Source organism: Polistes canadensis, unplaced genomic scaffold (assembly GCF_001313835.1).
Source record: "Polistes canadensis isolate GaletaPanama2010 unplaced genomic scaffold, ASM131383v1 scaffold_207, whole genome shotgun sequence".
NCBI lineage: Eukaryota > Metazoa > Arthropoda > Insecta > Hymenoptera > Vespidae > Polistes > Polistes canadensis.
The window spans coordinates 36287-62635 of record NW_014569754.1 but is presented as its reverse complement, the minus strand read 5'-3'; the positions used below and the strand labels follow the sequence as shown (position 1 = coordinate 62635).

General features: G+C 35.4%; 2 protein-coding genes across 4 annotated transcripts in view; one reads left to right on the top strand and one right to left on the bottom strand.

Annotated features, from left to right (window-relative positions):
- The window catches only part of LOC106789913 (chymotrypsinogen B), a 16026-nt gene extending 9754 nt beyond the window's left edge, over positions 1 to 6272 (top strand). The window contains exons 1-10 of one of the 3 annotated variants that reach the window (XM_014754462.1): positions 3257 to 3289; positions 3556 to 3652; positions 3731 to 3852; positions 3916 to 4017; positions 4109 to 4239; positions 4322 to 4452; positions 4533 to 4732; positions 4815 to 4949; positions 5103 to 5327; positions 5409 to 6272. In XM_014754462.1, coding sequence (XP_014609948.1) covers positions 3278 to 3289; positions 3556 to 3652; positions 3731 to 3852; positions 3916 to 4017; positions 4109 to 4239; positions 4322 to 4452; positions 4533 to 4732; positions 4815 to 4949; positions 5103 to 5327; positions 5409 to 5702 — 1449 coding nt within the window. In that variant the 5' untranslated portion in view covers positions 3257 to 3277 and the 3' untranslated portion in view covers positions 5703 to 6272. Of the gene's footprint in view, positions 1 to 3256; positions 3290 to 3555; positions 3653 to 3730; positions 3853 to 3915; positions 4018 to 4108; positions 4240 to 4321; positions 4453 to 4532; positions 4733 to 4814; positions 4950 to 5102; positions 5328 to 5408 lie in introns of those variants that run through there. The other 2 variants (XM_014754461.1, XM_014754460.1) reach the window with 2 other exon arrangements.
- Positions 6098 to 26349, bottom strand: LOC106789910 (nuclear migration protein nudC-like). Its single transcript, XM_014754457.1, has 4 exons — positions 26182 to 26349; positions 7029 to 7223; positions 6692 to 6894; positions 6098 to 6569 (listed from the first exon to the last, which is right to left on the bottom strand). Exons 1-4 carry the CDS (start codon positions 26347 to 26349, stop codon positions 6518 to 6520), a joined length of 618 nt encoding a protein of 205 aa, XP_014609943.1. The 3' UTR covers positions 6098 to 6517.

Sequence of the window (26349 nt, the reverse complement as noted above, 5' to 3'; positions counted from 1 at the left end):
GAACAAATGCCGGACATTTCGTACTTTACTCCTCTTCTTCTAACCCATTTAGAGATCTTCAGATATTTTTCTTCTATAGAAAGTAGATAAAACTCTTTTTATCTACTTAAATCATACCTGTACTTCCTGATAAACTTTTCTTTTTTCCTTTCCAATTATCAATACGTACAAGAAGAAGGAAAACGGTTGAAATGGATATCAAGGAAGTTGATTGGTAACCTTTCAGCATCTTACTACGATGATACTCGAAGATCGATGATAATTGTTTTTCTAAGAAAGTAACGCCGACGAAGATGGACAAATTCAACGGCGAGATCGTGTAAAGTACCGTTTCCCTTCGATGGAAAGCTTCGATTAAGCGCGACACGTTGGCCAAAGAGGTGGATTCGTCGGCATTACTGATCGATTCTTTTATGGTGCTTTTCGAGATACGGTGGATCTTTCTGGTAGGCGGATCGACGAGATCCGAGTTATTTCTCTCTTTCTCTTTCATCGGGGTTCCTTTACCCCCACAGAATTGTTCTTCCTTTAAGCGGTTCAAGCTTTTTGCTGGATCGTCACCAAGATGTAAGACACCGCAGGCTTCAGCCTAGTTTGGACACGTCCTCCGCGACGCATACAGATTTTCCTTCGTCCTTTCTCTCTCTCTCTCTCTCTCGTTTTATTCCTTTATCTTTTTCTTTGTCTTTCTTTCTCTTTCTCACTTTGTCACGGACTTCCAATCATGACGATCACCAAGTATTCTTCCTCTTCGCTTTCCCTTTTCATTCTCTACCAAGTGATCGCCTTTTCTGTAACTTGGAAGAGAACTTCTCTTCGAAAGAATCGCCGATAATTAAGGCAACCACCATTCCAACGATACCTACTCGACATTAACGAGTGTGTCTATAAAATATCCATAAAACAGTGTTATGACATAAAGATATTTTCTTTTCTTTTTACTTTCTGTTTTATTCTCGCGTTAAATTGTTTCAGTTAGACCAAACAAAAAATAATAAATCAGCTCGGGAAGATAATTATCGATTGAAACGAACAACGTGTCATTAAATGAAATGATTCTAACGTATCTACTTACTATGACCTTTTTACATATCTTTTTTTTTAATTTAATTTCCTTCCCTTTTTTTTCGTAAAACGAACGTTGCGTGTATATACGTTAACTTACGTAAATTTATAGAGAGCACATAAAAGACGTTCATTATATATTTCATTTCATATGTGAGCACTGTATGTGGTATATATATATATATATGAGGGTCGTAAAGAAGAGACGATAAAAAGTGGACGAGATCCATATAAGAACAGAAATCGATTTGAGAGATTCGAATGTTGTATACGTGCAGGTATGTACGTATAAATGTACATATGTATATTAACTTTATCGATCTCATCGTAATTTGATATCTTACGATGGCATGTGTTGTTGTATCCCCCCATCGAAATCAACGAAGCTTATTTAATCAACAAGTTTTAAAGCTGATTTGAGAAAGTGAGAAAAGGAAGTAACGAAGAAAAGAAAAGGATACTTCGTTAAGGGATTTCTTTTTCGTTTTTTTTTATCATTATTAATAACGATCGTTCAGCAGACGATTTTACGTGAGAGTTTTAAAATGAGTTCGTTCTAAAAGAGTCAATCGACGTGGAAACCTGTTTTTCGCATATTCGTTTAATAAGAAACGAGAATATATAAGATAACTTGGTGATATACGTATGTGGATCGTTAGTGAATTTGAATTCCTAGTTAACATAAGAAGACATCGTCGTTAAGTTGTTTCTCTCCCATCGATTGGAGATTTCAATGCTTGAGGTCTGACCAGTAAAGGGATTAAGACGATTATACAAAAATATTTATGAGGATTATATTTTTTATTGCAATTTATATTTATAACTATCTTCATTTCTAAGAAGTATCATTAAAGAGTCTTTTATAATCTCTATGCAGTCCCTGATCCCATGAAAGCTGTTTTAATCAAATCGATGATTCAGAAACGTAAGAGAAAAAAATTAGAATGACAGACTCTAACATTAAATTCTCTTATTTCATTTCGTTCATACTTGATTACATAAATTAGTTAGAAAATGTATGCGTATCTTCGATCGTGATACTTGTTACGTTTGTCGTCTTACATATTCAGTATTAGGTTTCTTGGTGTGTCTGAGACGTTCGACCTCGATGAGGTAACTCGGTGAGATTCGCGTCACCGTTTTGCACCGGGACAATGCAAAAGAGTTAGACGATAGGCGTGGTGTATTAAAAAGGGAGAACCTTCTGAGAGAGCCTTACTTGATTCCATTTCGAGATACTTTGAATCTAGTTTCTGCGATCGTCTACTGTTACACGAAGAAAAAATCAATGAACTATACGATAGGCGTAACGAATTTTGAGAACACATTAAAAAGATACTAAATAGATTTTGTTTTCTATCTCTTCATAAAAAAAAATAATAAAAATAAAGATAAAAAATAAAAAAGAACCAAACATTGTCATTAGAGTATAAGAATCGCAAATATCAGAGGGATTATACCTTCGTCCTATTATAACAGGTTTAGAAAAGCAAGGAAGTTCTTAGTCGGCAACTCCGGAGGCTGTATATCAAGTATTACTTATGTGTGTATATGAACAGGATAGAATTGATGCGTGGGCACATATACGAGGACAATTATTATTACGAGTGGTACGAAAAGGACAAATGCATTCCTCATGAGTTCTCTCGTTTGATGCCACACGACGACGACGACGACGATGACAACGACGATGACAACGGCAATGCACACGATCCGTTTTGAGGAGGACAGAAGTTTCGCATTTAAAAGCGAAAGAGTACTAAATTGACGCTTACTTTATGCTGAGTTTCTACCTACGTCCAGGCGACCAGTTGTGTAACGCACGATTAGCTTAGCTTAGCTAGCTAGCTAGTCAGCTAATCTTACTCTGGGAGGAAGAAAGATGAGGAGAGGTCGCGGTTACGTCGTAATGCTATTATCAAAGCGACAAATCGAGTTTAATTTTCGAATGATCTGGTAGAACAGGCGTTACGCATCTAACTCGTAACTACTTATTCGCGAGGTGTTCAGAACGTATCGCACAACCTTCCTCTTATTCTTTTTCTTATTCCATTAACTCCTTCTCGCCTAAGAGCCATCACTATCTCGCGGTGTTTTTGCAATGATCTGCCTACGTGATGGAGAATCTTTATGGGCTTCCTTCCATCTCTTTCTTTCTTTCTTCATTTTCTCTTCTATTCGCGAATAAGTACTAAAGATTTTTTTTTTCTTTATGTTTCTTGCGGTAAGATACGTGCATTGCGTTTTTCACCTCATATCTTTGTGTTCTCACTCTCTCTCTCTCTCTCTTCTTCTTTCTCTTTTTGTATGAAGAGTCTATGTCTTAAAGGAAGACGTTCGATCGATCGTGTTTATGACACAGCAAAGATTTAATCTTCTTAGTTGTGTTGAGGAGAAGAAACATGTTATCTAATCGTTTGAAAACCCTCCACCTGTTTTTACCTTTCTCGGTATTCATTTTAAGAGCTCATAAAAATCATTTTATTACAGATTGCGAATCATACTTTCACAGTCGCTGGAAAGGACGATGCTTGGATAGATTCGTTCACTCAGGAAACGGTCACGGAGCAATCATCACCAAAGAGCGGTATGACTTTTTTTAATGACTAAATTATAATTATTCCATTTTTGTCGTATTCCTAATTTTTTTTTTCACTTTTTTTAGAGTCTTCAAAATTATCTTATTTTACTAACTGGAGCGAGTGGTCGGTTTGTGATCGACATTGTTCACAAAATCGTGTCAGAAGATGCATGACGAAGAGTCAATGTGGTACCACTGTACTTAGAGTAAGTGTTAACGTAATTGAAGTAGTGATCATTACGATAAAAATATATTATTATTTTTGACAGGAAGAACGTACTTGCGAACACAAGAGAAAAGGACGAAGAAAAAGATGTAAGCAACGTCAACGTCGAGGACGATGGAAATCAGATAAATTTCACGTGGTACAGGTGAACATTAAGTTGATTTCAAACTAATTTATGACGTAAAAATTTTGGTGTATAAATATTAAATGCATCAATCGTATAAAATTATGAATAGTTGCCAAAGGAAGCCGCACCTAGGCACGGTAGAAGAAGAGGTACCGATGTCCAAGATCAATCTAACAATCACTATGGCAAATGGAGCAGATGGTCTCCGTGTACAAGGCTATGTACTACCCAGCGTCACAGGCAAGTCGATAAATTGCTAATCGATGTTTGAAAAGACAGAAAATAATTGAGTAATAATTAATGAAATTATTTTTAATCATAGGTGGTGTAGGAAGCCTGGGATCTGTGGTCGTGACGTTATACGAGAAAGTGCTTATTGTTACGTTGAAGGTAGCTTCTGCCAAAGATGGATACACCGAAAAATTCGTGGAAGTCGAGAGGAAGATAACGATGGTAAGAAAATTTACGCGAAAAAAAAAACAATCATGAAAAAATAATATGATAGACGAAACTAACATAAATATTTATTACAGACGTGATATTAGACGAATTCGAATTGAATCCCAACTCCGTGGACAGTTTTATTCCCGAAAAAGTTCAGCCAGCATGGAAATGCGGTATGGTGAATCCTCAGAAAAATTCTAGACTTTCTTATTTCACTCGAATCATCGGTGGTCGTCCAACCGTACCAGGAGCATGGCCGTGGCAAGTGGCTGTATTGAATAGATTTCACGTAGGTTTTATCGAGATAGAGAATTTTATTTACCGGCCGAGCGAGTCGTTTACATTTTTATCGCACAGTCTCGATTCTATAGGAAGCATTTTGCGGAGGAACTCTGGTCTCACCGAAATGGGTCTTGACTGCCGCCCACTGCATAAGAAAACGCTTGTACGTTCGTATCGGCGAACACGATTTAACGGTGAAGGAGGGCACTGAACTGGAGCTCAGGGTACATGTTCTCCTCGTATGCTTATTTCCGTTTAAAGTGACCGTGTATATGTTTATACATACATACATAAACATATATAAAGTGTTTGAAACGGTTGTACCTTGGAGCAATTACTTGGTGAGCATTATGGCTAACACGGTATAATCGTTGCAGGTGGACTCGGTGGTAATACATCCAGAATACGACGCTGACACGGTCGATAACGACGTTGCCATGTTACGTCTTCCAGTTAATTTGACTCCATCTCCCTCGAGAGGGATAGCTTGTCTTCCAGCACCGAAACAACTTTTACCTACGAATCAATTGTGCACTATTTTAGGCTGGGGCAAATCCAGAGTAACCGATGATTTCGGTACCGATATTCTTCATGAAGTTAAGGTATGTATATAAATATATCAGTTTGTGATTCTTTGAATTCATTTTTAAGGAGCTAAATTAATTATTTATTTTGTTTCGTAGATACCCATAGTATCCTCGGAAATATGCCGAAAAGTTTACGTGGATTACAGAATAACTGACAATATGTTTTGTGCTGGTTATCGTCGTGGAAAAATGGATTCCTGTGCTGGTGACAGTGGTGGACCTTTATTGTGCAGAGATCCCCGAAGACCCGATCACGGTTGGACTATTTTCGGCATTACCAGTTTTGGAGAAGGTTGTGGGAAACGTGGCAAATTTGGAATTTACGCTAAATTGCCCAATTATGTGAAATGGATTTCGAGAGTCATGAAACAAGACGATGAACGTGATTAGAAAAGTTCGATAAAATGTTGATCGAATTTTTGGCGAGAATCTAAAAGGAACTATGACGGTGTAATTAAATTTGTTGATAGTGCGATTATTTTGAAAAAAAGGACAGCACTGAGTGCTGAGTGATATCCTTTATGTTTAAGTATTAATATTAGGTAATTAATAAAACGTAGAAATTAGAAAAGGGTTCTTCGTTTAGTTGATTAATAACTTCGTTACATTCTTCTAATAACGCATTTGTATGAGCTTTTGTACGCGATATGTAGGAGAATTATGAATTTGTTTTTGCCTTTTATTGATATACTTCAGACGATGGAATTGTATTGGAAAATCCTTTATTCGATAATAAGAAAACGTAATATCTACAATGATAAGTGAAAATGAAAAAAGTATTATTACATTTGTGCAGGTTGTCTGTACTCATTAGTTCGTTCGCTTCACGTAGGAATGAGAGAAATGCAATGTGAGTTGAACTTAAGTAGACAAAAAGGCAAGTTTAAACGTGACAAGATAGTTCTCTGTTTTACAACAGTTAAATCGATTGAACATAGCAGAGAGTGCTGCCATCATATGGCGTTCTTTCATTACAAAACAGACTACGTCTTGTTCGTACAGATCTGTCAAGTTCGAAGAATGCAAGGTTGCTATGATATAGTTAACGAAATAAAAAGGAACACTTATAATGCGTTTTTTCCATTCGACTCTTAAAATACCTGTATACGTACATCAACAACGAGTTACAGAACAATTGTCATATATGGATAAAACCTGTTCATATTCAACGACTTTTGTTTGATCGAATCGATTAAAATGTAATTTTAATTAAATTTACACTTGGAGAAGTCCATCTCTGGATGTTGCTCCATGAACCTGAAAACCAAAGCATTTATCAGATAAGGTAAAAAAAAAAGAAAAAAAGAGAAGAAAAAAAGAAAAAAGAATCGGTAAAGGCAAGCACAGAAGGATTATACTTCAGATAACTGGAATCTTACTTTTTGATCACGTCCTGTTTCTTCTGTTCGTCCGAAGTCGGCAGTCCGAGTTCCTTTTGTCTTTGATCGTACATCATCTTCTCAACGAGGCCTCTGGTTTCACCGTCAAGGTCGGACAATTTACTTGGTTCAGGATTAACTTTCTTCGTGCTAATCTCGGGATCGCAAGTTACCACGTGAGCCCACCATTGCATTTTGTTCACCTAAGAACGAGAAGATTTTCCAGGAAATTTCATTTAGTTCTAAATTGTAAACGAATACGTTCGACTAATGATAGATAATAATAATAATAATAATAATAATAATAATAATAATAATGGTAAAGAAAATTATTCACTTTTTCTAAATTGATCAAAAGAACTTTGCCATCTTCTATCACCCACGTAGACTCTTCTAATTTGACCTCATGGGGAAAATCACCGTCGATAATCGGAGGTTGTCCTTTAACACCACAGGTAAGATGTTTTTTCGTTATCGTCACAGACACGTCTCTCTGTCTGGCCGAAAAGTTGATTTTCAATGGCACTCGAATCTAAAATAAAAATCGAAATCTTCAATAAACTTGTCTATATACACAATAATATAAAGTAATTAATTTTTATGACCAAGTACAAAAGCTATAAGAAAAAACATCCCACGATCTCTCATTAACTCGATCTTACACAATCGATCGAGATCTCGTTCGACAACAAACGATCCGTAACCCATGATATGATAAAAAAAAAAAGAATTTTCACAAGAGAGGACCCCCATGGATAACTACGGAGGGATCGATGGTAAGACAAAAAAAATAAAATGGCGACGATTGATCGATCGTAGAAAGGTAGTTTCGATCGTTCTGCACGAGCGAACTTTCAGGCCTTCTACAATTCGATATCTGTTGGGATCGAATGATCGCATGACACGACCTCGAGAAATCAACGCAAGAACGCATTATGGATTTGGGAAACGATAGTAGTGAATACAATGACGGATTGACCTTGAGTATTTTTGAGAGGACCTTGAACGAGTTAGAGAACGCATTGGTTAATGTTCTTTTGCTTTTTTGTTGGAGGTCTTAAAAATAAAATACGAAATAAATAAACGAAAAGAAATAAAGAAAGAAAGGAATACGATGATATCGTAATGGCTACGTGACACGCGAGATGGCAAAGGTCCTGCCGTGTTATTCCTGGCGTCCCCGTGCCCGTCTCCTTTTACTTTAATTGCTAAAGAAAAAGAAAGAGAGAGAGAGAGAGAGAGAGAGAGAGAGAGAGAGAGAGAAGAAGAATCATCGATTTGGATCTTGGCACCGGGTTTAAACTTCGTTATCGTCGAATGTTGTTGGTTAAGGGTCAACCCTGGACCGGTCACGTTGCAGAAAAGGTGGCCTACATGAAAGTCCAGCATGATCTAGAAGCTAGATCAAATCTTGCTCTCTCTCTCTCTCTCTCTTTTCCTCTCTTTAAACTAAATTAAAAGTGCAATTTAATTACACGAACTCGCGACCGATTCTATTGCGATATCTCAAAGGTCAACAAAGTGTCTTTTGTGTGGTCAAGATTTCATTCTAGAAGAACCAACTTGTCTCTCTCGATCAAAATTAGAAAAACAATTTTGAAGAATAAGAAAAAAAAGATGGTCAACTGATTGCACGTAACGATCAATTATTTTTCTATAACGTTAACCTTCACTTTTCTACAAGAAGTTTGAACAATGATGTAACTTGACTTATTTTTAAACCGTGGATACATTGATCGTTGACGTCATACTTGTTAAGATCATCTGTGTTATTAACTTCTATTAACGACAAATATGTTAATGATAATAATTAGATCTTAATGAGCCCCATTGTAAATTTTCAATTAAAGCAAGAAGTCGTTCTTCTATGCCGTTACTTATTACACTCTCTTACGCAAAGAAAAAAAACATAAATAAAAACAAAAAAAAGAGAAGAAAAAGAAGAAGAAGAAGAAGAAGAAGGATCTATTACGCAAAAAAAGATCACGCAAATATGCGATTACCAAGTGAGATTCGAAAGGTGGTTTTTCGTGTTATTATCAGCACAACTCGATCGGCTTCTTCTTCTTCTTCTTCTTCTTCCCTGCCATGGGAAATAATCTCTCGCGAATATGTCTAAGCGAGCACACACACACCATAAATATCGTTAAAAAAAAAAAAACACACGCGTATTCAATTTAAAAATCCTAGATGATCCATCGAGCGTGGTTCAACGAATGTTGCAATTCTCAGTATAATCGTAGGCAATGAGCGAAGAGCTAGTTGGATAGAAAAGAATAAAGAAAAAAAAAAAAAAGGTAAAAAAAGAAAACTAAGAAAACTAAGCAAAAAAAGAAAGAAGAAGAAAAGAGAAAGAAGAAGGGAAAAAAGAAGAGATAGAAAGAATCAGCTTGATAATGCGATGGCTACTCGGAACGTAAGCGAGAGCAAGAGGATGGATCATCATTCTCTTGAAGACGCGTCAGAAGAGAGACGTGTTCTTGGGTTTCCAGCGTGACGACAAACTCGCGCGTGTTGTGCCAAGCTTATGCTACGTAGCCGGGTGCACCGGTGCGTGGAAACGGATCATGGCTACAGACTTTGTGCCCGACGTTAACAAAGTGGAATATCATTATAAAGAAGGCAGGACGCGAACAAGACGCGGCTCCAACTGAACGACTCGTATTAAAGTGATTTCGAACAGAAAAATACGAATTATTACGATATACAATTTTTTGAGAGATACTTGCTACAATAAAAATAAAATAAAAATATATAATTTTTATCACGAATCTTATACAGAGAATAAAGAAACGAAAAAAGATGAAAAAATAAGATCGTAATCACCGAGTCTCTTGTGCCGATTAACATCACTAATTACAATTACGTATTTTGACATAGCCAAGAATTTAATTATCGGTGGATTTTAAATATATATGTATATACGAGAAAATCACGTCTATGAAACGGAAGTTGAGAGAGCTTGTTGGGAATCGATATGGAAAGTGTATGAGAGGTTTCTCGTGAACGACGTTGAAATAACGTGAAATTAACGAGATCTCGTTAATCGAGAAACATGCAAGTTAAGTGTAATTTACTACTTTACTCGATTCACGTTCAATTCTGGTTAAAGACTTCGAGTTGTTCTCATTGTCTCTCTTCCAATATGTAGGTGTGTATGTATGTAATTATATAATTTTGCAGGTATACGAGAATTATATAATAGTTTCGAAGAAACGATTTCGACCGTGTGAAGTCCTCGATGAAAGAAAAAGAGAGAGAGAGATGTTTATAAAAATGAACGTCATTGAACTAGAAAGACACATCATGAATTTTTTTTCTATGTTCTTTTTTATACCCTTCCGTCTCATTTTTAATAAATATCATATTAAATATTCAAAACCTCGTGTTAAATATACAAACGGCTACATTTCGTTTATTTATTTTTTCTTTTTATATTTAGCACGGTATTCGCATAAAAAAACGCCGATGTTCATCCGCGTTTGCAATGCGAGAAACTTGCGAAATCTGCATTCGAATATCCCAAGATGGATACGCATTGGTTATACATGTAAGTTCTCTGTAAATGTAGTGGTCAGCCGCATGATCATCGACGAAGATTATTCGAACTTAATAGGAAATTCTGTTGGGATATTGGAGAAATCTCGGAGATCTTTTATAATTTATTTCATTAAAAATAAAAAAAAGATCTCGTGTCGAAACAATGACTTTTTATTTAATGTAAACATCCGTTAAAAGGTGCACCTACCTACCTAACCAATGAAACTCGCAATTACATATCCAAAGTTATCCTTGAATTTGTTGGAATAAAAAGTGACAAAAGTAAGGATAAATGTTAAATTTATATCTCTAAACTTATTTTTCGACTGGTTCTTTTTATTTTGACATTAAAATTATGCATTTAACGTTACTCTTTGTTTAACAGTAAGACAATTATAATTACTAATTTCGTTTGATTTATTTTACAATTTCATTATTAGCTATATGAATTAAGTTAAAGACCAGTTACTTAACCACGATATAAATAATAGACATAAATAATAAACTGTTCGTATATTTAATGTTAATCCTTAGAAGCATCATAAAATTAAACCATATAAAAAAAAAGAAATTAAAATTATTTGAAGCACAGTGTTTTTACAATAGAAAATTATAAATTCTTTGACATTGAAAATAATTCTATTTGGCGAGAATAAGAAAAATTTCGATGCAACTTGGATTTTTTTATTTTCCATAAATTCCATGCTTCAAAATGTTAAGTGTAAACTTAACTCTTATTTTCATTTCCTTATCATTAAAGTAATGAAGAACGAATTGATACGAATAATCTACGGACGCTGAATATTATAATTATTCTAAACAAGAGGACGAGAGCGTAGAAAAATCGTCAATGACGCTCGTTCTCTCGTTCGTTATTGTAACGATCGTTGTCGTCACACAGCAGCAGCATAAGCGACTTCGAAGGTTGCGATCGGTCTTCGAGAATCGATTTATTTGGCGCTTCGCCGGAATCCTTGATACTAACTAAGGATCGGCCACGTAGCGAACGATTGCGTAAACGAATAGTTCACTCGTTGCTCATGCCATCGAATTTCTGCGGATTTTTCGAAGCGGAATTCATCGATCTCGAATAAACTATAATAAATAGATTTCGAAAGAAATGATAGGAAACGGATAAAGAACCTTCTCCAAAGTTTCGATTTGTTCATTAAATCGATGGTTAAAAAATAAAATACAGAAGGAAATAAATAAAAAATATTACTTTTTTAAATATAAATAATAATTTATCAATATTTTAAAATATAAACGTTGATCAATATTTATAATAAGGAACAAGATTGCGTCAGGATTACATATTGACATTTCATTATATAAATATTGATCATAAATTTATTCGATATTATAGGAAATATGATAAAAAGTAATATCAAAATACTATCCCAATAAATGGCAATCTTAATTTAAAATCGATCATTATTCTAATTCAAAAATACAAATCGCATCTCATTGCGATCCAAGGACTATACCTAAATGTAAACGAAACGAGCCCCTGACAGACAAGGTTCCTTTGAATTATCCAGTTGATTAAAGAGTCTACGGAGAAAGAGAAAAATTAAAAACCGACCTTCTTCTGAATGAAGAAAGACATTTGTGATCGTAGGCAACGATAACGAAACTATTTTCATAGAAGAACGAGATATTACACTTCTTTGCGCGAGTTTCATACGAGAGTGAAAAAGAAAAACATAACTTCGTATTTGATTAGATCTTAGAACCAAGGCTCTTCTTTACAAATTAAGAAATATTTTAATATTCTTGTCGTAGTACAACTTGATGAAATAAACAAGACATAAAAGGTGTCAGATGTAATAAGATTAAAGTTGATTAAAATATTATATTTAAGAATATTATTCTTCAAGAATAGGAATAATTTTAAACGTTCTAAATGATACTTTTGTTGCACATCACATTTTCCTAAGAGTAATAATTCAAGTACGAATTAAAACGACGTTCTTAGAAAAAGATTTGTCATCGATCACGAGGCACAAGACGTTTTAACAACGACTCTGACAGCAAGAAGTATAATATTCCATGAACAACAATGTTGCATCTTAATAGTTATTATTATGATAATAAGAGGAAGATTTAATAATAGACCATAGTTAGACGATAAATTGTTCGTTTATCAATGTCCACGAGCATTATAGTTGTCTTTTCATTGAATTAGTGAGTTCTATTCTTGATTCGTCGTCAAACGCAATAACATCGATTATGAAGTGATCATCTTCAAATGCTTTGGAATTTTTGTAAGCTCATATTTTATGATAACTACTTCGTAGAAAAAAAACCGGAAGAGGCGATATTTTTATCTTCTTTAGCGAGACGTTTAAATATATATTTGTATACACACATACAACACGCGCGCGTTTTTTTGTTTTTCAATCGTTCATATTAGCGTCGGAACGAACTGCTAACTTATTCTAATTCAGGAATCCCATCGGAAGATACCGGTTTATGCATACAGTCATCATAGTGCTTGATTACGTTAGATAATCCGTTACAATTACCGTTCCAAGACGAAGAATTTTTATTTTTTTTCCCGGATTTTATTGAATTTATGTCATCTCGGAATAGATTCGAATGAATAATAAAGAAAATCTTCTGTGAGTAATTGAGGAAAAAAATCAATGTTTTATTACAAAAACAGAGACGTAAATTTGATGTGAGAGACAGACAGCAAGTCTGACGCACGAATTTTTCCAACTGTGATTAAAGATTGTCGCAATGGATTATTTATGTCGTTTAAAAGAGGATAACGAGAGATACATTTAGATTGATATTAGATTCAATGTAATCAAGTAAACAAGGAAACTCGTTTAACTTTATTTTTCTATAGATAGATTGATATTTTTATGCAGGTGTGTATGATAATTGTCACCCGTTGATACACGTGTAAAAGTAGGAGTCATGCGATTTCATTGTATTCTGTTGAAAATAAAGATTAAAAATGAGTATCCTTAAGGGATATTCATTATATAAAAAAAAGAAGAAAAAAAAAACAAACAAATACTTCTTGTTAGTAATTTTCTTGTTCTTATAAATAGTCGTATTTCCTTTGCGTACATAAATCTTTAAAAAATTACTTTTACATAACAATTTTTAAATATTTTTTTTGAAGAGTAAATAATATTTAATATTGTATCATAATGTTACATTATAATAAAATATTCGAAAATTTAAAAATAACAAATTATTTTTAAAAAATTATTCGACTTCAATCAATAAAAAAAAAGGATGATATAAAATTAATTTTTGTATTTAGTAGAAGATTTCAAAATGTCTTCCTAAAGTCAATCATATATTATATATATTCTTACAAATAATATAAATTATTTGAACAAAATGGAAACATATATTTTATCTTAATAGAAAAAAAGGAGGAGAAAATTTAACCCCCAGAATAAAGTCACACAAAATTCGAAATAAATAAAGAAAATTTAGGTTAAACGAGAAGAAGAGAGTTAATGGAAAATTCGAGTGTGCAGCAAATGGTTTTAACTCGTTCGTTTGGTTGCGATAAAGTTTGGTTTCTCAACGAAATCGGTGGTATCGGGCCAAAGGCAAAAATTCCATGAGGTCGGACCGGTTCCTCCCGAAAAATTGGCGCCGAGCTGACCACGTTTCGGGTCAAAGAACGGCCTTGCCTCTCTCGTCCGTCGTCCCTCTCTAGGCCCCTTGCTTGCCCGGCTACTCCTCGTGTTTTTCGCGTCCTCGCTCTCCTCCACAACCACCACCACCAACCATCATCACCACCACCTTTTCTTCTTCTTTCTTAACCACTATACAACAATCTCTATAGTGTCGACTCAACTCGCACGAGTTCGCACCTCAGCGAAGACATCAGTGGCGTAACGACATACGAAATGAGAAAGAAGAGAGGGAAATAAAATACAAAGAAAAAAAGAAGAAGAAGAAGAAGAAGATAAAGTTAACTCGTGAGGATTATGTTGCGAGATTCTTCGTAAAGATTCGTCATCGCTTTTCATTAAAATCCTCTTAGCACGCGTCGACTTCGGTTAGATCATTTATTTTCCAACGAGACATTTTTATATTTGTAATTGTTCCGATTTTTTCTGTGAGAAAAAAAGAAAGAAAGAAAGAGCGAGAAGTGGGGGAGGGGGAGCGGACAAAATAAATAAATAAATAAATAACTAAAGAAAAGGAAAAGATAATTTGAGAGAGCGCGAAACATGTTGTAATCGTGCTCGAGCTCGATCATTTATGAGATCGTTCGTGATTCGTCGAGACTACTCGTTTATGGATTACTACTCTATGTTATGTATTAACTACTACATATAATACCATATACTAGTATATACTACCTACGTAAGAATAAATGAACGGTAGAGAGTTTCGGTCAAGTTACGCGATCCGTTAACCTCAATTTTACCCGAATCCAAAGAGTTTACCTCGAGAAAGCTTGACTTTGAGGTATTCGATGCGCCGATATATGTTATATGCAATATATGTATATACGTATATACACACCTTGCTACGTTACCAGTCGATCGGATATAATTGTATCGGTTGGTGTTTATTTTTAAACGGGCCTTGAGATATTTCGAGATATCTCGAACGATTTTTTCAAACTTTTGCGCGGGACATGTTTTATTCGCTCGGGGAAAAAGTTTCTTCGTATATTTCAGATAAGATGATGATTCTTCAGGAATCGTATGTATAACTCTGCTAATATTAATCGTATTTGACAATACTCTTGGCGTTTGATTTGTGATATTTATTTATTCTGTCGACAATTAAAACGTCTTAAAAATATAAGTAAAAATAAAGAAAAAATTTAATTACTGAAAAAAATCGATGAAATATCATACGGATTAAAGTAACGGAGTATTGGTTTTATCTTAAAAATGGCAAAACGTGGTCGTAAAAAACGTCAAATATATTTTATTTTATAAAATTTGTTTAAAATATATGAAGAAAATTCTTGTTTCACTTTGATATTAAAACACGAATAAATTTTATTCACGTTCCATTATATGAACAAATTTAATGCGAATGCGTGATTCTACCTATCCTGTAAAAGCTTTAGGATAACAACGATGGAACGCGATTATTACGCAAGCATCTTCCTCAGAGTAACTGAGGATAACCAACACTGTGACGATATGATGGTGGGGGATGGTGTATTGGAGGAGGAAGAAGAGGTGGAGGAGGCGGCCGCCAAAAGTGAAATCGAGAAATGGAAGAGGACGAATTCAAGGAGGCGTGCCTCCTTCGTATTATCTGGAAATGGGAAGTAAAAGCTATCACTCAGTTAACCCGTCGATAAATTACAACCCTCTTTCACCACTTTTCTTATTTCTCATTTGAATTCCTAACTTCCGTTTATCCGGCGTCTTTTGTCTTTTACCTTAACATTCATATCGTAGTTATGCGAAAAAAATAAAACATTTTTGAATAACTTATATGGCAAATCGTTTAAACAAAAATTAGAGAAAATTGATAAGGTAATAAACATCGTTATAACTTTTATATCATTGAACATTTATTATAATTGTTTTCATTTAGTGGTTTTTTCACACAGTTTTATTATTATTAAATTATTAAACATAAAAAGAATTTAGTGTATCAAATGGAGGAGGGGAGAGAGATCTTTGGTATATTATAAATATTATTACATATAATTTTTTTTTTTAATATAAAAACTTTAAATTTTAATCAAATGCTTTGATAAAAATGTTTGTAAAAGTTCTAATAGCGGTTATTATTGTTTCGGATTTAGAATGGAGCGTTTGTGAAAGCTACGATGAATCTTTTCCCCTTCTGATATGTCCACTTTAATACAATACGAGAAAGAAAGAGAGGGATGCAAAGAGCAGCTTTTAAAGAGAGGGAGAGAGAGAGTGTGAGATAAAGAGAGAAGAGGAAGAAGATAACCTTGACAACTGAAAAGAGTGCACGCGCTTCGCGAAACTCACTTTTGTACGATTCGATTTCTGTTTTTTAATCGTTCTTTCCCTCTCCCTAACCTTTTTTATTTTTATTTTTCCATTAAAATCGTCTGTCTTATATAATACACTTTGCAAATTGAGATGGAAGATGATCAATCAAATGCGTCCTAGTGAAAAAAAAAAGAATTAGATAACGGCTGCAGCGTTATCGATGTTCTCTTTGGCGGGCGACAATGTTGAAAATAATAGTAACAGCGTGTTTAAAAATACGAAAATTACGAAATTATTAAAAGATAGAGTTCAAGAGAACAACTAACTGATTATCAAGACTCGCGAATTTATTAAAATAGGAATTTTCGAAAATTTGAGAGAAAGTTAATTTACTGTTTTAGTTCAAAATTCATGGACAAATTCGGATTAATTTTGAAATCAACTGCCCTCGAGATCGATCGATTCGATCGTTGAATTTACGAGCTAAATCCACTTGTTTGGCATACGAATATCGCTGAGCTAATGAATATCATTTTTTGTTTTTAGCAAAATTTAATGGATTTACAATGAATAAGGTCAAATAGAATTGATGATGGTTCGTTTTGTATACACGGCGAAAGATAGCATTGAATTTTTCTCCACGTGTTTTATTAAATACTAACTCTTCTTTTAGCGCGTACACTTTACCCCCTCCGATCCTTCCCTTGACTCGAGCTATAAATTTTAAAGAACATAAAATAAAAAAAAAGAAGAGACTAGAGAAAATAGAGAAAGAGGGAGAGGTACAAATGGGGAGAAAAGAAAAATGTTTTTCATTATCGGGGTAAAAAGGGAACGTTACGACTTCCTGGTAAAATGGCGAGAGTTTAAACTGAGAAACGCATTTTGTATTCTTACCGATAAATCGTGATGCGATTAAACCATCACGTTAAATGCATAATTATACGTTGGCCGTTAGACTCACGTCTATTACCATACAGCGTCGTAATTCATGTAACGCATGCGGAATGCCACGCGTTGCTTCTTTCCATGGAATCGACAAAAGGAGAAGAAAAAAAAAGAAATAATGATGGTGGTTTTATTAAACGAAAGTAGGTAATAATTATTTCGCAGGAGTGAGGGGTTTGGGTTGGGGGAAGGGGGATAGGACAATGACATTTCTATTAGGCAATCATCGATATATGTGATGAATAATAATTACAACGTTTAGTCTCCTCTTCCTCCTCCTCCTCCTCCTCCTCCTCCTCCTCCTCCTTGTCTTCTTTTTCATCCTCATCCTTCTCTTTTGAATGGGCTACCTTTAAGAGCAATTTCGTGTTCCCGATAAAGTCTCGTTTGAAATTTCTATTCTCTTCCGTACACGAGCACATAATATTGTGTTTATGTACATATGTATATGTCACGTGTATACTTATTAAACTATTCTCTTGCATCAGAACCTTCTACCAGCTATTACTATAACTATTATTACTGATGCTGCTGCTGGTGCTGTTCAGCAGCCGCTATCTGCCTACCTACCGATCATTACACGATGATCCTCATCATGCTTAAAGAGCATTCGTAGTTGCATTATAGATGCAAGGATCGACGGATTCCAGTTATTACGATAAACCGATTGTCGTTCCTGACAAACCTTTTTCTCTCCTTTTTAAACGTCGAGAATGGATACACGCGAGTGAGGTGACCGCAACTTAATCGCCGGTCATCCGAGTTAACTTTAGTATTGGGAAAGGATATCGATCCGGGTTAATGATTATTACGTACCTCTCCCTTCATCTTTTCCTTTCCTCTCTCATTCATTCTCGCCATAAAACTGGCAATAATAATCGCTACTTAACCGATCGCTAAGAGAATTCTCCTTTTTACAATATCGAATCGGAGCACTTCGATTTAAAATGCATTTAAAGTGGGGAACGAAACCAACTACCGCGAGATACTCACAAATTGCTTATTCTCGCTTTAAAGTCATCCACTTTTTTTTGAGAAAGGAGACCGTGATCTGGGTCAGTGTGCATCTTTCGCGACTCGATCGAAAGTTACTCAATGGAGGATCGTTACAGTTTCTTTGTTAGAGAATGAGATTGTAAAAGTACGTTTATATATTCTTCCAAAGCAACTGTTTAATACTTTGCGTGATCATGATGAAGAAAAAAAATAAAAGAAATAAATAAATAAAAAGAAAGAAACAAAAAAGAAGAGATAAAAGAACAAAAAAATTCTATCATTACATTTCTAACATACCATCAAACATCGAATACCAAGAGGATAAAATAATAAAATAGTTAACTAACTCAACCTTTATCCCTCATGAAAGGATCTTCTTTCTAACAACAACGGTACGAAGAAGCAATAAACGAGGACAATTCTTAGCCGTAGTGGTCAATAACTTGTAAGGATCATTAACGTCTTTCGATAGGAATACATCAAGTAAAGTGACGTATGGACATATGGGATGAATATCTACTACTCGGCATACAGTGGCACGAACAGACCACCAATCGCATTGGGAAACGACTGAAGGTTGATCCGGGTCGCTTCTTCTTCTACGTACGTGAATGTACGCGACCCTCCTCTCTCTTTTTCTTTTTCTTTCTCTCATTAAACATCCTACGTTGACACTACTGGTCGGGTGTCAAGGACTACCAAGGATCAACTGAAACGGCAGTAGTTAAAACGATGAAACTAGTAGTAACGAATCACGCGAACATGCTGGTGTTGTATACTACCACCAAGCAAGCAAGCACCTATAGTAAGATTTATTGGATTATTTGCGTATATGTTACAAGGTTGACCGATACAAGTGACAACGCACATCGCGTCGACATCGTTGAATCCTGGACGAGAGGACTACGTCATCGGTTTCTCTCTTCTTCCGCTGAACACGCTCAACTCGCGTATTGTGTATATAATATCCGGTGAGAGAAAGAGAAAGAGAGAAACGTCAAATAACACGAACAGAAGCATGCGCGAATCGATCGCAGAAAACTTTTCGATTATATTATTTCTCTTCGGGGTCGACGATCCTCCTCAACCTTGTCCTCGAAATTCGATTTTCGCAATAGTCTCCGACTGTTTTGATATTCTTTTTTTTTTCTTTATTTTTTAATTTTTTACTTTCCTTCCTTTCTTAATATTATTCGAATTATTTTGATCTTCGATCACGAATATTCCTTGGGTTCCTTTATATATCGTCAGAATTTTTAATAGTTTTTTTTTTACTAAATCGTATAAAAAAAAACCTAACCGTTCGATTAAGTTTAATCCTCGATTAATCTTCACTATGAATTGCAATAAATATCAATATGAATTTGATTATTTTGTAAAATATTAATCATCTCGTTCAAGACGGGAATCAATAAAAGCAGACATTTCAATACTAATTGCACATTTGTATTCCTGTAGTTACGATACGATCAAGACTATTAATAACTCAAATGACCTAACTACATCTGGACTATTTCATTGATGAAAGCTTTAAAGAAGGGCGTAACGAGTTCATTCAGATCACGATCGATCGTATTATCGATTTATCGAGAGAAGAATAGCGGGAAGAATAAAAGAAAGAACTTTATGGCTTTCTAGTATTATACTTCTGTTGTTGGATTGATGAAATCTCCTTTCAGAAAAAAAATAAAAAAAGAAACCTATGAAGAATCATATGTAAGTACTCACTAACGTATTTATACACATAGATATAGTATTTTCGAGTGTTACTAACAACGATTTGTATCTTCACGGACGTGAGCAACTGACGAGACCCTGATGTGATGGAAGCAACTTACACAAAAAGAAAAATAAATATAAAAAATCAGAAACGACTGCTTTTCACTCTCTCGCGAACGAAACATCCAATTAAACGGCTTCACCTTGCCCTCCCCTCCTCACCCCACTCTCTCTTTCATTTTCTTTCACACGCTTGTTCACGATCACTATTTCTTCTTCATACAAAACCCCACTTATGTACATATATTTGTACTCGCACAGTATATATTTCTTAATAGTCATGCAAAACATTTAAAAAGAAGTCTATTTTGACGAGCAACAGCGAGGAAGATACATCGACGCGTTCTTAGACACGAGGATGACCTCGAACACACGCGGCTGACCTCAACAAGAATGTCACTTCGAATTCCTGCATTTCGTAATTGACGGATGCTCGCTCGAACGCGCACTCGAGCACGTACATTACATTCGAAACTACCGGATAGTGAACAGGAAAGTTTGGAGTCCTAGGGGTTCAAACAAAAAGGAGGAGGGGAGAGGGGGAAAGAGAGAGAGAGAGAGAAAGAGAGAGAAAAAGGAGAAGAATTACAAGAGGATTACGACGTCGTCGTCACATTCGAGAGAGTAATTTTTTCGGGAACGCTCGTGAATTAAAGAAATACAAAGAAATAGAGAAGGAAATGAGAAAGAGAGAGGAGGAACAATATTCTTCTCTCTTTCCTCTTTTATCTTTTCGATGTATGGAGTAGGCGAGTCAAACGCGAGATGCATACGGAAAAACCGAGTCCAATGTCAAGCGACTACTAACCGAGTCATATGTAGCCTCCTCTCTCTCTCTCTTCCACCTTACACTTCTCCTCGCACCAACACCTCCATCTAGAATAGTTTATTTTATTCATCCACTGCTGATGGCCGCTCATTGGAAAAAGGTTACGTAATGCGAGGCCTAAATACCGATCAGCACGTTCAGGTTGGATATACTCTCGTCGAAAGATGCATCCAGATGCATCGTTCTTGTGTTCATCTTCTAATACACGGTTGCAGTCTATTATATGCTTCTGCAAAAACTTTTGTATTGTTTTTTAAAAATTAAATTAAAAAGAAAAAAAACACAACAAGAATATTTCATGTCATTGTCTTATTATCGGTGTCAATGTTTTTATCTCTTTGTTGGACTTGACAATAAAATTAATGAGACTGCGAAATTATGAGTTACTGACAAGAGTTCAGATGAAAGATCAGCTTGAGGTTTTTTTCCTTTTCATTTTTTTTTTTTTTAATTTAAAGAGTAATTGAAAGAAGGAAGAAAGAGATAGAACAAGAGAGAGAAAGAGAAGGAAGCAAAAGATCGATTTAGAATTGTCGAGTTTTAAGATCCGTCGCGAATCGTGCGATGCGTTCGTTCGCTGACATAATTTTATTAAATTACGCTGTCTCAAAGGTGGTACGGGAACACCTTAAGTAATATCGCCGAGCTACGTAAAACGCCCGTGTACGACTTGACAGCTACGCCGTAACTGATATTACGAAATGTTGCAAAACTTTCGTGAGGCACGTCACGAGAGAAAGAGGGCTTTCTCCGTTTCCACTTGTATTCGTTCGTGGAACAATTAACGATTTCCAGCAAGGGATGCTGGAAAACAAGAAAAAAAATAACAAGCAAAGAAACACCACCTACTCAACAGGATTACCTAGACGAATGTGCATTTAAACGAAAGGTAGTATTTTCTAAAATATTTATTCACATTACGAATAATCATAATGGCAAGAAGTTTATCCGTCGTATTTGTCAGGAAGAGTCAGTGTTTCAAAATAACAACTAACTTGGCAAGTGGATAAAAACGGTATACCATTCGCGAATAAACGTAGGAAAACGATGAAACGAGCGAACGAACGGTTTACACGCGAGCTGAGATAACAACGAATAGAAAATGTTGTTACACCTTATCAAAAGTATAAATATCTTTCATGAGAATTATATACAAGGGGGAGAACATCGATATTCCCACGAATTACGTTTAGAAAGTCGAGAGTTTTGCGAAATAACCTGCGAATGGCTTTTTAATGTTCCATTTACGAATTTTTCATTTCTTTTTTACGTAGCGTTAAAAAAATATGTCAATTAATGAAACGTAAGGTATGACATCGCTCGTAAGATACTTTCTAGATTTCTCGAAGAATAAATCATCCTATTTAATTTCGATTTGTCGACTAATTGATCGATTCGTAGATTTATGAAGCAAAGTTTGATTAAAAAAAAAGACAAAAAAAACTTCCTAACCGTGGCACTAATTTCAAGAGTTAGACACCGTAACGAGAGTGGAACAATAAAAGTGGTTAACTATTCGTCCTTGCCAAGGTATGCACTTAAAAGCTTGAAAACGAAACGCGTCTGTGCAATGTTAGTATGTTGAAAGCGATATATCGTAAACGATCTAGCATAATTTATTTTTCTGTAATTTATTCGACGTTGTTTTCTTTTTTTAAATGGATGCTTCTGCTGTTGTGCTCGACTAACCAGAATATGTTCTACATTTTGTAATTATACTAGAAAAGAAAAAAGAACAAAATATCGGTCAATGCGATTAGGATGAATCAGCGTGATTTTACGTTAAACCAGAATTTAATGATATCATTCAATTGAAATAGCGAATTTAAAAATATTGCACCAGCAGGATCAACCTTTTTTTTCCTTTTGTTTTTACAAAATCATACGTAAACCAAAATAAAATAAGAAAAATATTAAATAAAGTAATAAAGAAGTAAGGAAACGAGATAACGAGATCTTTCATCGAAAAATGATTTCTTCCTTCTTCTTCTTCTTCTTCTTTGTTTTATTTTTTTTTCCCTAACTTTAAACGTAATTTCTTCATCATACGAAACCGCTTAAAGGTTGAAAAATGAAACAAAATTGAGGAAGGGTGAGGAGCTCTCGTTAAATCGTTCGGCAAGTTCCTCAATCCGTAAAGTAGTTTCGAGTAACGAAACGATTATGGTTCTTTCGAATACATCGACAAAATAAAATAAAATAACTGGTCTGAGAAAAAAAGTAGTGGTGAATCTACCTTCTTAAAATATAAGCGAGAAGACAAAAAAGGTCACGTAATGTGTTGGTAATGGTTTAAAAAGGGCTCCATACTTGTTGCTTTTGTCTAGGACAACGAATTGGCCGTGAGGAACCATGACCTAGATAGCATAGTCGAACAACGATCGCAAAGTAAAAAAGAAAAAAAATTGTCGGACAAATCCTACGTCATCGTTTTTAGAGAGAACCATTGTCTTGAAAATTCGTACCGAAACAGTGCAACGCACTTCGAAACACTTTCGAATTTTCTGGAACGTGTTGATGAGCTTCTTTTTCGCTGGTCTTTGCCCAATTGCGATAGCGAGAGTGGAACTCGTCATTAGAAGATAATTTGCTCGACGAGGTGGGCCCTATTGCGACAGGGATTAACAGGCTACCATCGTTAGAGAACACGTTACCAACGTTTATTAAATTATTACCTCCTTTTTCTTTTCCTTTTCAATTTAAAATTCACGAGAATCTGGTCAGTGTTGAGGAATAAATGAGAGAGGTTTTTTGTGTTAGGTTTTTTTTTCGTTTGAACGAACAAAGTCAAGATCGATTGCGAATACATTAAGAGTGGATAAATAATAATAATAATAATAAATAACATATTTTAAGATAACACGTATGCGTATATGTGTATTTACCTATTAAAAGAGATGCAATCATTTTTATTATCCAAATATTTTAATTTATCGTCATGGTGGGATTTTAATTCGAGGCAAGAAGAATTCGACTGGTGACGAGTGTAAAAATCGAGGAGAAAGAGAATCTCTCAACATATACATGTATTTATGTTCGTTGTACAATGAAAGAATTGAATGTGTGCAAATAGTATGCGTTTGTATATAAACAGGCTTGCATAATAAATCAAGTGGCATTAAATGACACCAGTTTGATATATGAATGTGACTCTTTTTGTCTTTCGCGATAAATACCGAATTTGTAGTCAACGAGAAAAAGGGTAATATAAAAACATTATTTCTTTTTATTTTTGCTACTTTTGATAGTTGGTCTAGGTCGATAAAAAGTTTTTTCTTAGCCGTCCATGACCCACATGGGAGTCTCAAATGCCACTTATATTTTTTTATACGATTAATATGATAAGAGGGTGAGAAACAAAAACACGTATATGCTTTTTCTTGACAAGGGACACAATAACTGTAATTTATCACGATTAAAAAGACTCGGGATACGGAATTAATTTTCATCTCGTGAAAAAAAAAAATTAAGAATTTTAAATACGTGCGTGCGTTATAACGAAGATCATTTTGCCATAAGTGATTACAGGATGTTACTCCCACACAAAAAAAAAAGGAGAAAACGTAAGAAGAAAAAAAATAATAATAATCATTAAAGAAAGGGTTACTTGACCAGTGTTTTTCTTCGTTTCATGCGAATAAAGAAAAAAAGAACGATTAGAATATTCGCGAGTGATGGATTCGATTGATTCGATCAAGTTGGAGTTGGTGAAATTTCCCGCGAAAACTGCGTACACAACACTCTCTTTGCTACTTCGATTACGTAAGAGTGGTCCGCCTTCGGGTGATCGGGTGAAACGTTTCCACGATGGGAGAGAAGTAAGTCTGGGTTGCGTCTTAATACGCATTCAAAATCGAGTTTTCAAAGAGAGAGAAGGAAAGATAAAGACGAACGAACGAACGAACGGACGTAAATACGTACGGATGGAAAAAGAGAGAACCGAACGAAAAAAAAAGAAAGAGAAAGAAAGAAAGCAAGAGAGAGAAAGAGAAAGAGAAAGAGAGAGAGAGAGAGAGAGAGAGAGAGAGAGAGAGAGAGAGAGAGAAAAGAAAGAAGAAGCCATTTTAAGTAGCATTAATATTATTTCCATATCGTACATTACGAATCTCTCTCATTAGCCGGCGCCCGCGCTTTTCCCAGACAGTAATGCAAATTAAAAATCACTTGTAAAGAGAAAAAGATAGTGAACAAGTGAAAGAAAGATAGAGAAAAAAATAATGATAATAAAAAAAAATTAAGAGAGAGAGAGAGAGAGAGAGAGAGAGAGAGAGAGAGGGAGAGTGTGGTATCTGAGAGCGTCAGGACGGTGCTTCCATGACCCAGATAGCACCGGGTGCCGCGCATCCTCCGCACGAAAACAAGGATGCGAGGATATCTCTACGGAAGGATATTCGAGAAGAGTCAAGTCTTCCTATCCTCTTGTTACGTCTTTGATTCTTATTTGCGAATTTCTTCGAAAGAAATATTCTCTTCTCTTCGTCTTCTTCTTATTATTCTTCTTCTTCTTCTTTTTCTTCTCTTTGTCCATTTTTGTTTTCTACTTCCTCTCCTTCCTTATCAAAGCCCGTATTTCGTCGTTTACTCGTCGACCAACACGGACGAATCGTCGTCGATGGGTTGTTTTCTCCGCACGGGCCCGAGAATCAAGCTACTGGGACAAGGTTGTCAGGGCCCATAACTATCGTACCGCTGGCACAAAACAATACGTGTCTTCATAGCGAGCTATTGGCTACGTCATGCTCTCTCTCTTTCTCTTTCTTTCTCTCTTTCATTTTCTTCTTTGTATTCCTTTATCTCTATCTCTTTGTCGAGCACGTACTTACTTGCACGTAAATCGTCGAGTAATTAAATCAATTCCACATCGTTTAGTTTACAAACTGTTTTTTATGGAAATTAAATTAACCCTCTGAGATAAGAATAGTAATTATTCGCGTATCTTGTAATGTTCCTCAGTCGATTATTTCCATCTGTTATACGTTAAATAAATCATTTTACTTTAATATATGTAATCTAATTATCTAACCGAGTTAAAATAAACACGAATTAACACGCAACAATATTTAAAAACAAACAAAAAAAAATCGAATTCAAAAGGGTCAACGCCTCAGTGACACCACAAATTCAGTAAATCCATTTGGAATTAATTTTAATGAAATCGTCGAACGCGAAATGCCACCACTGCAACACAATACTTGTTTCTCATTAAATAACTAACAGTAATAACAAAACAGTAATAACAACAGAAATGATAAAAAAGAAAAAAAGAAAAAAAGCGATGCTTACCGACGCAACACGTTGAACACGTAGAACACGCTGGATCCTCTTAGGCCCCCCCCCTACCAAGTGTGCTTCCGTGGGGTCGACAAGACCCCCTCTTTCTTCCTTTTCTTTCGTGAATTCGCGTGCGGGGGTCAGATTCTCTCCCTCTCCCTCTCCTTTAAGCCCGTCTTTCCCCGGCGAGAAAGCATGGGACGCACCTTCGCGCTGGGATCACTCGATCCCCCGCAAGTGCCGACACTTGCCGCCGTTTCGATCTTTGAATACCGTGGCATCGCCACAGCGATGACCAGTCTTCGAATTACGAGCGAATCCCGCTTGTCTCCCTGGCGAAACCGGTGCCCAACACCACCGACACAACCAACCAT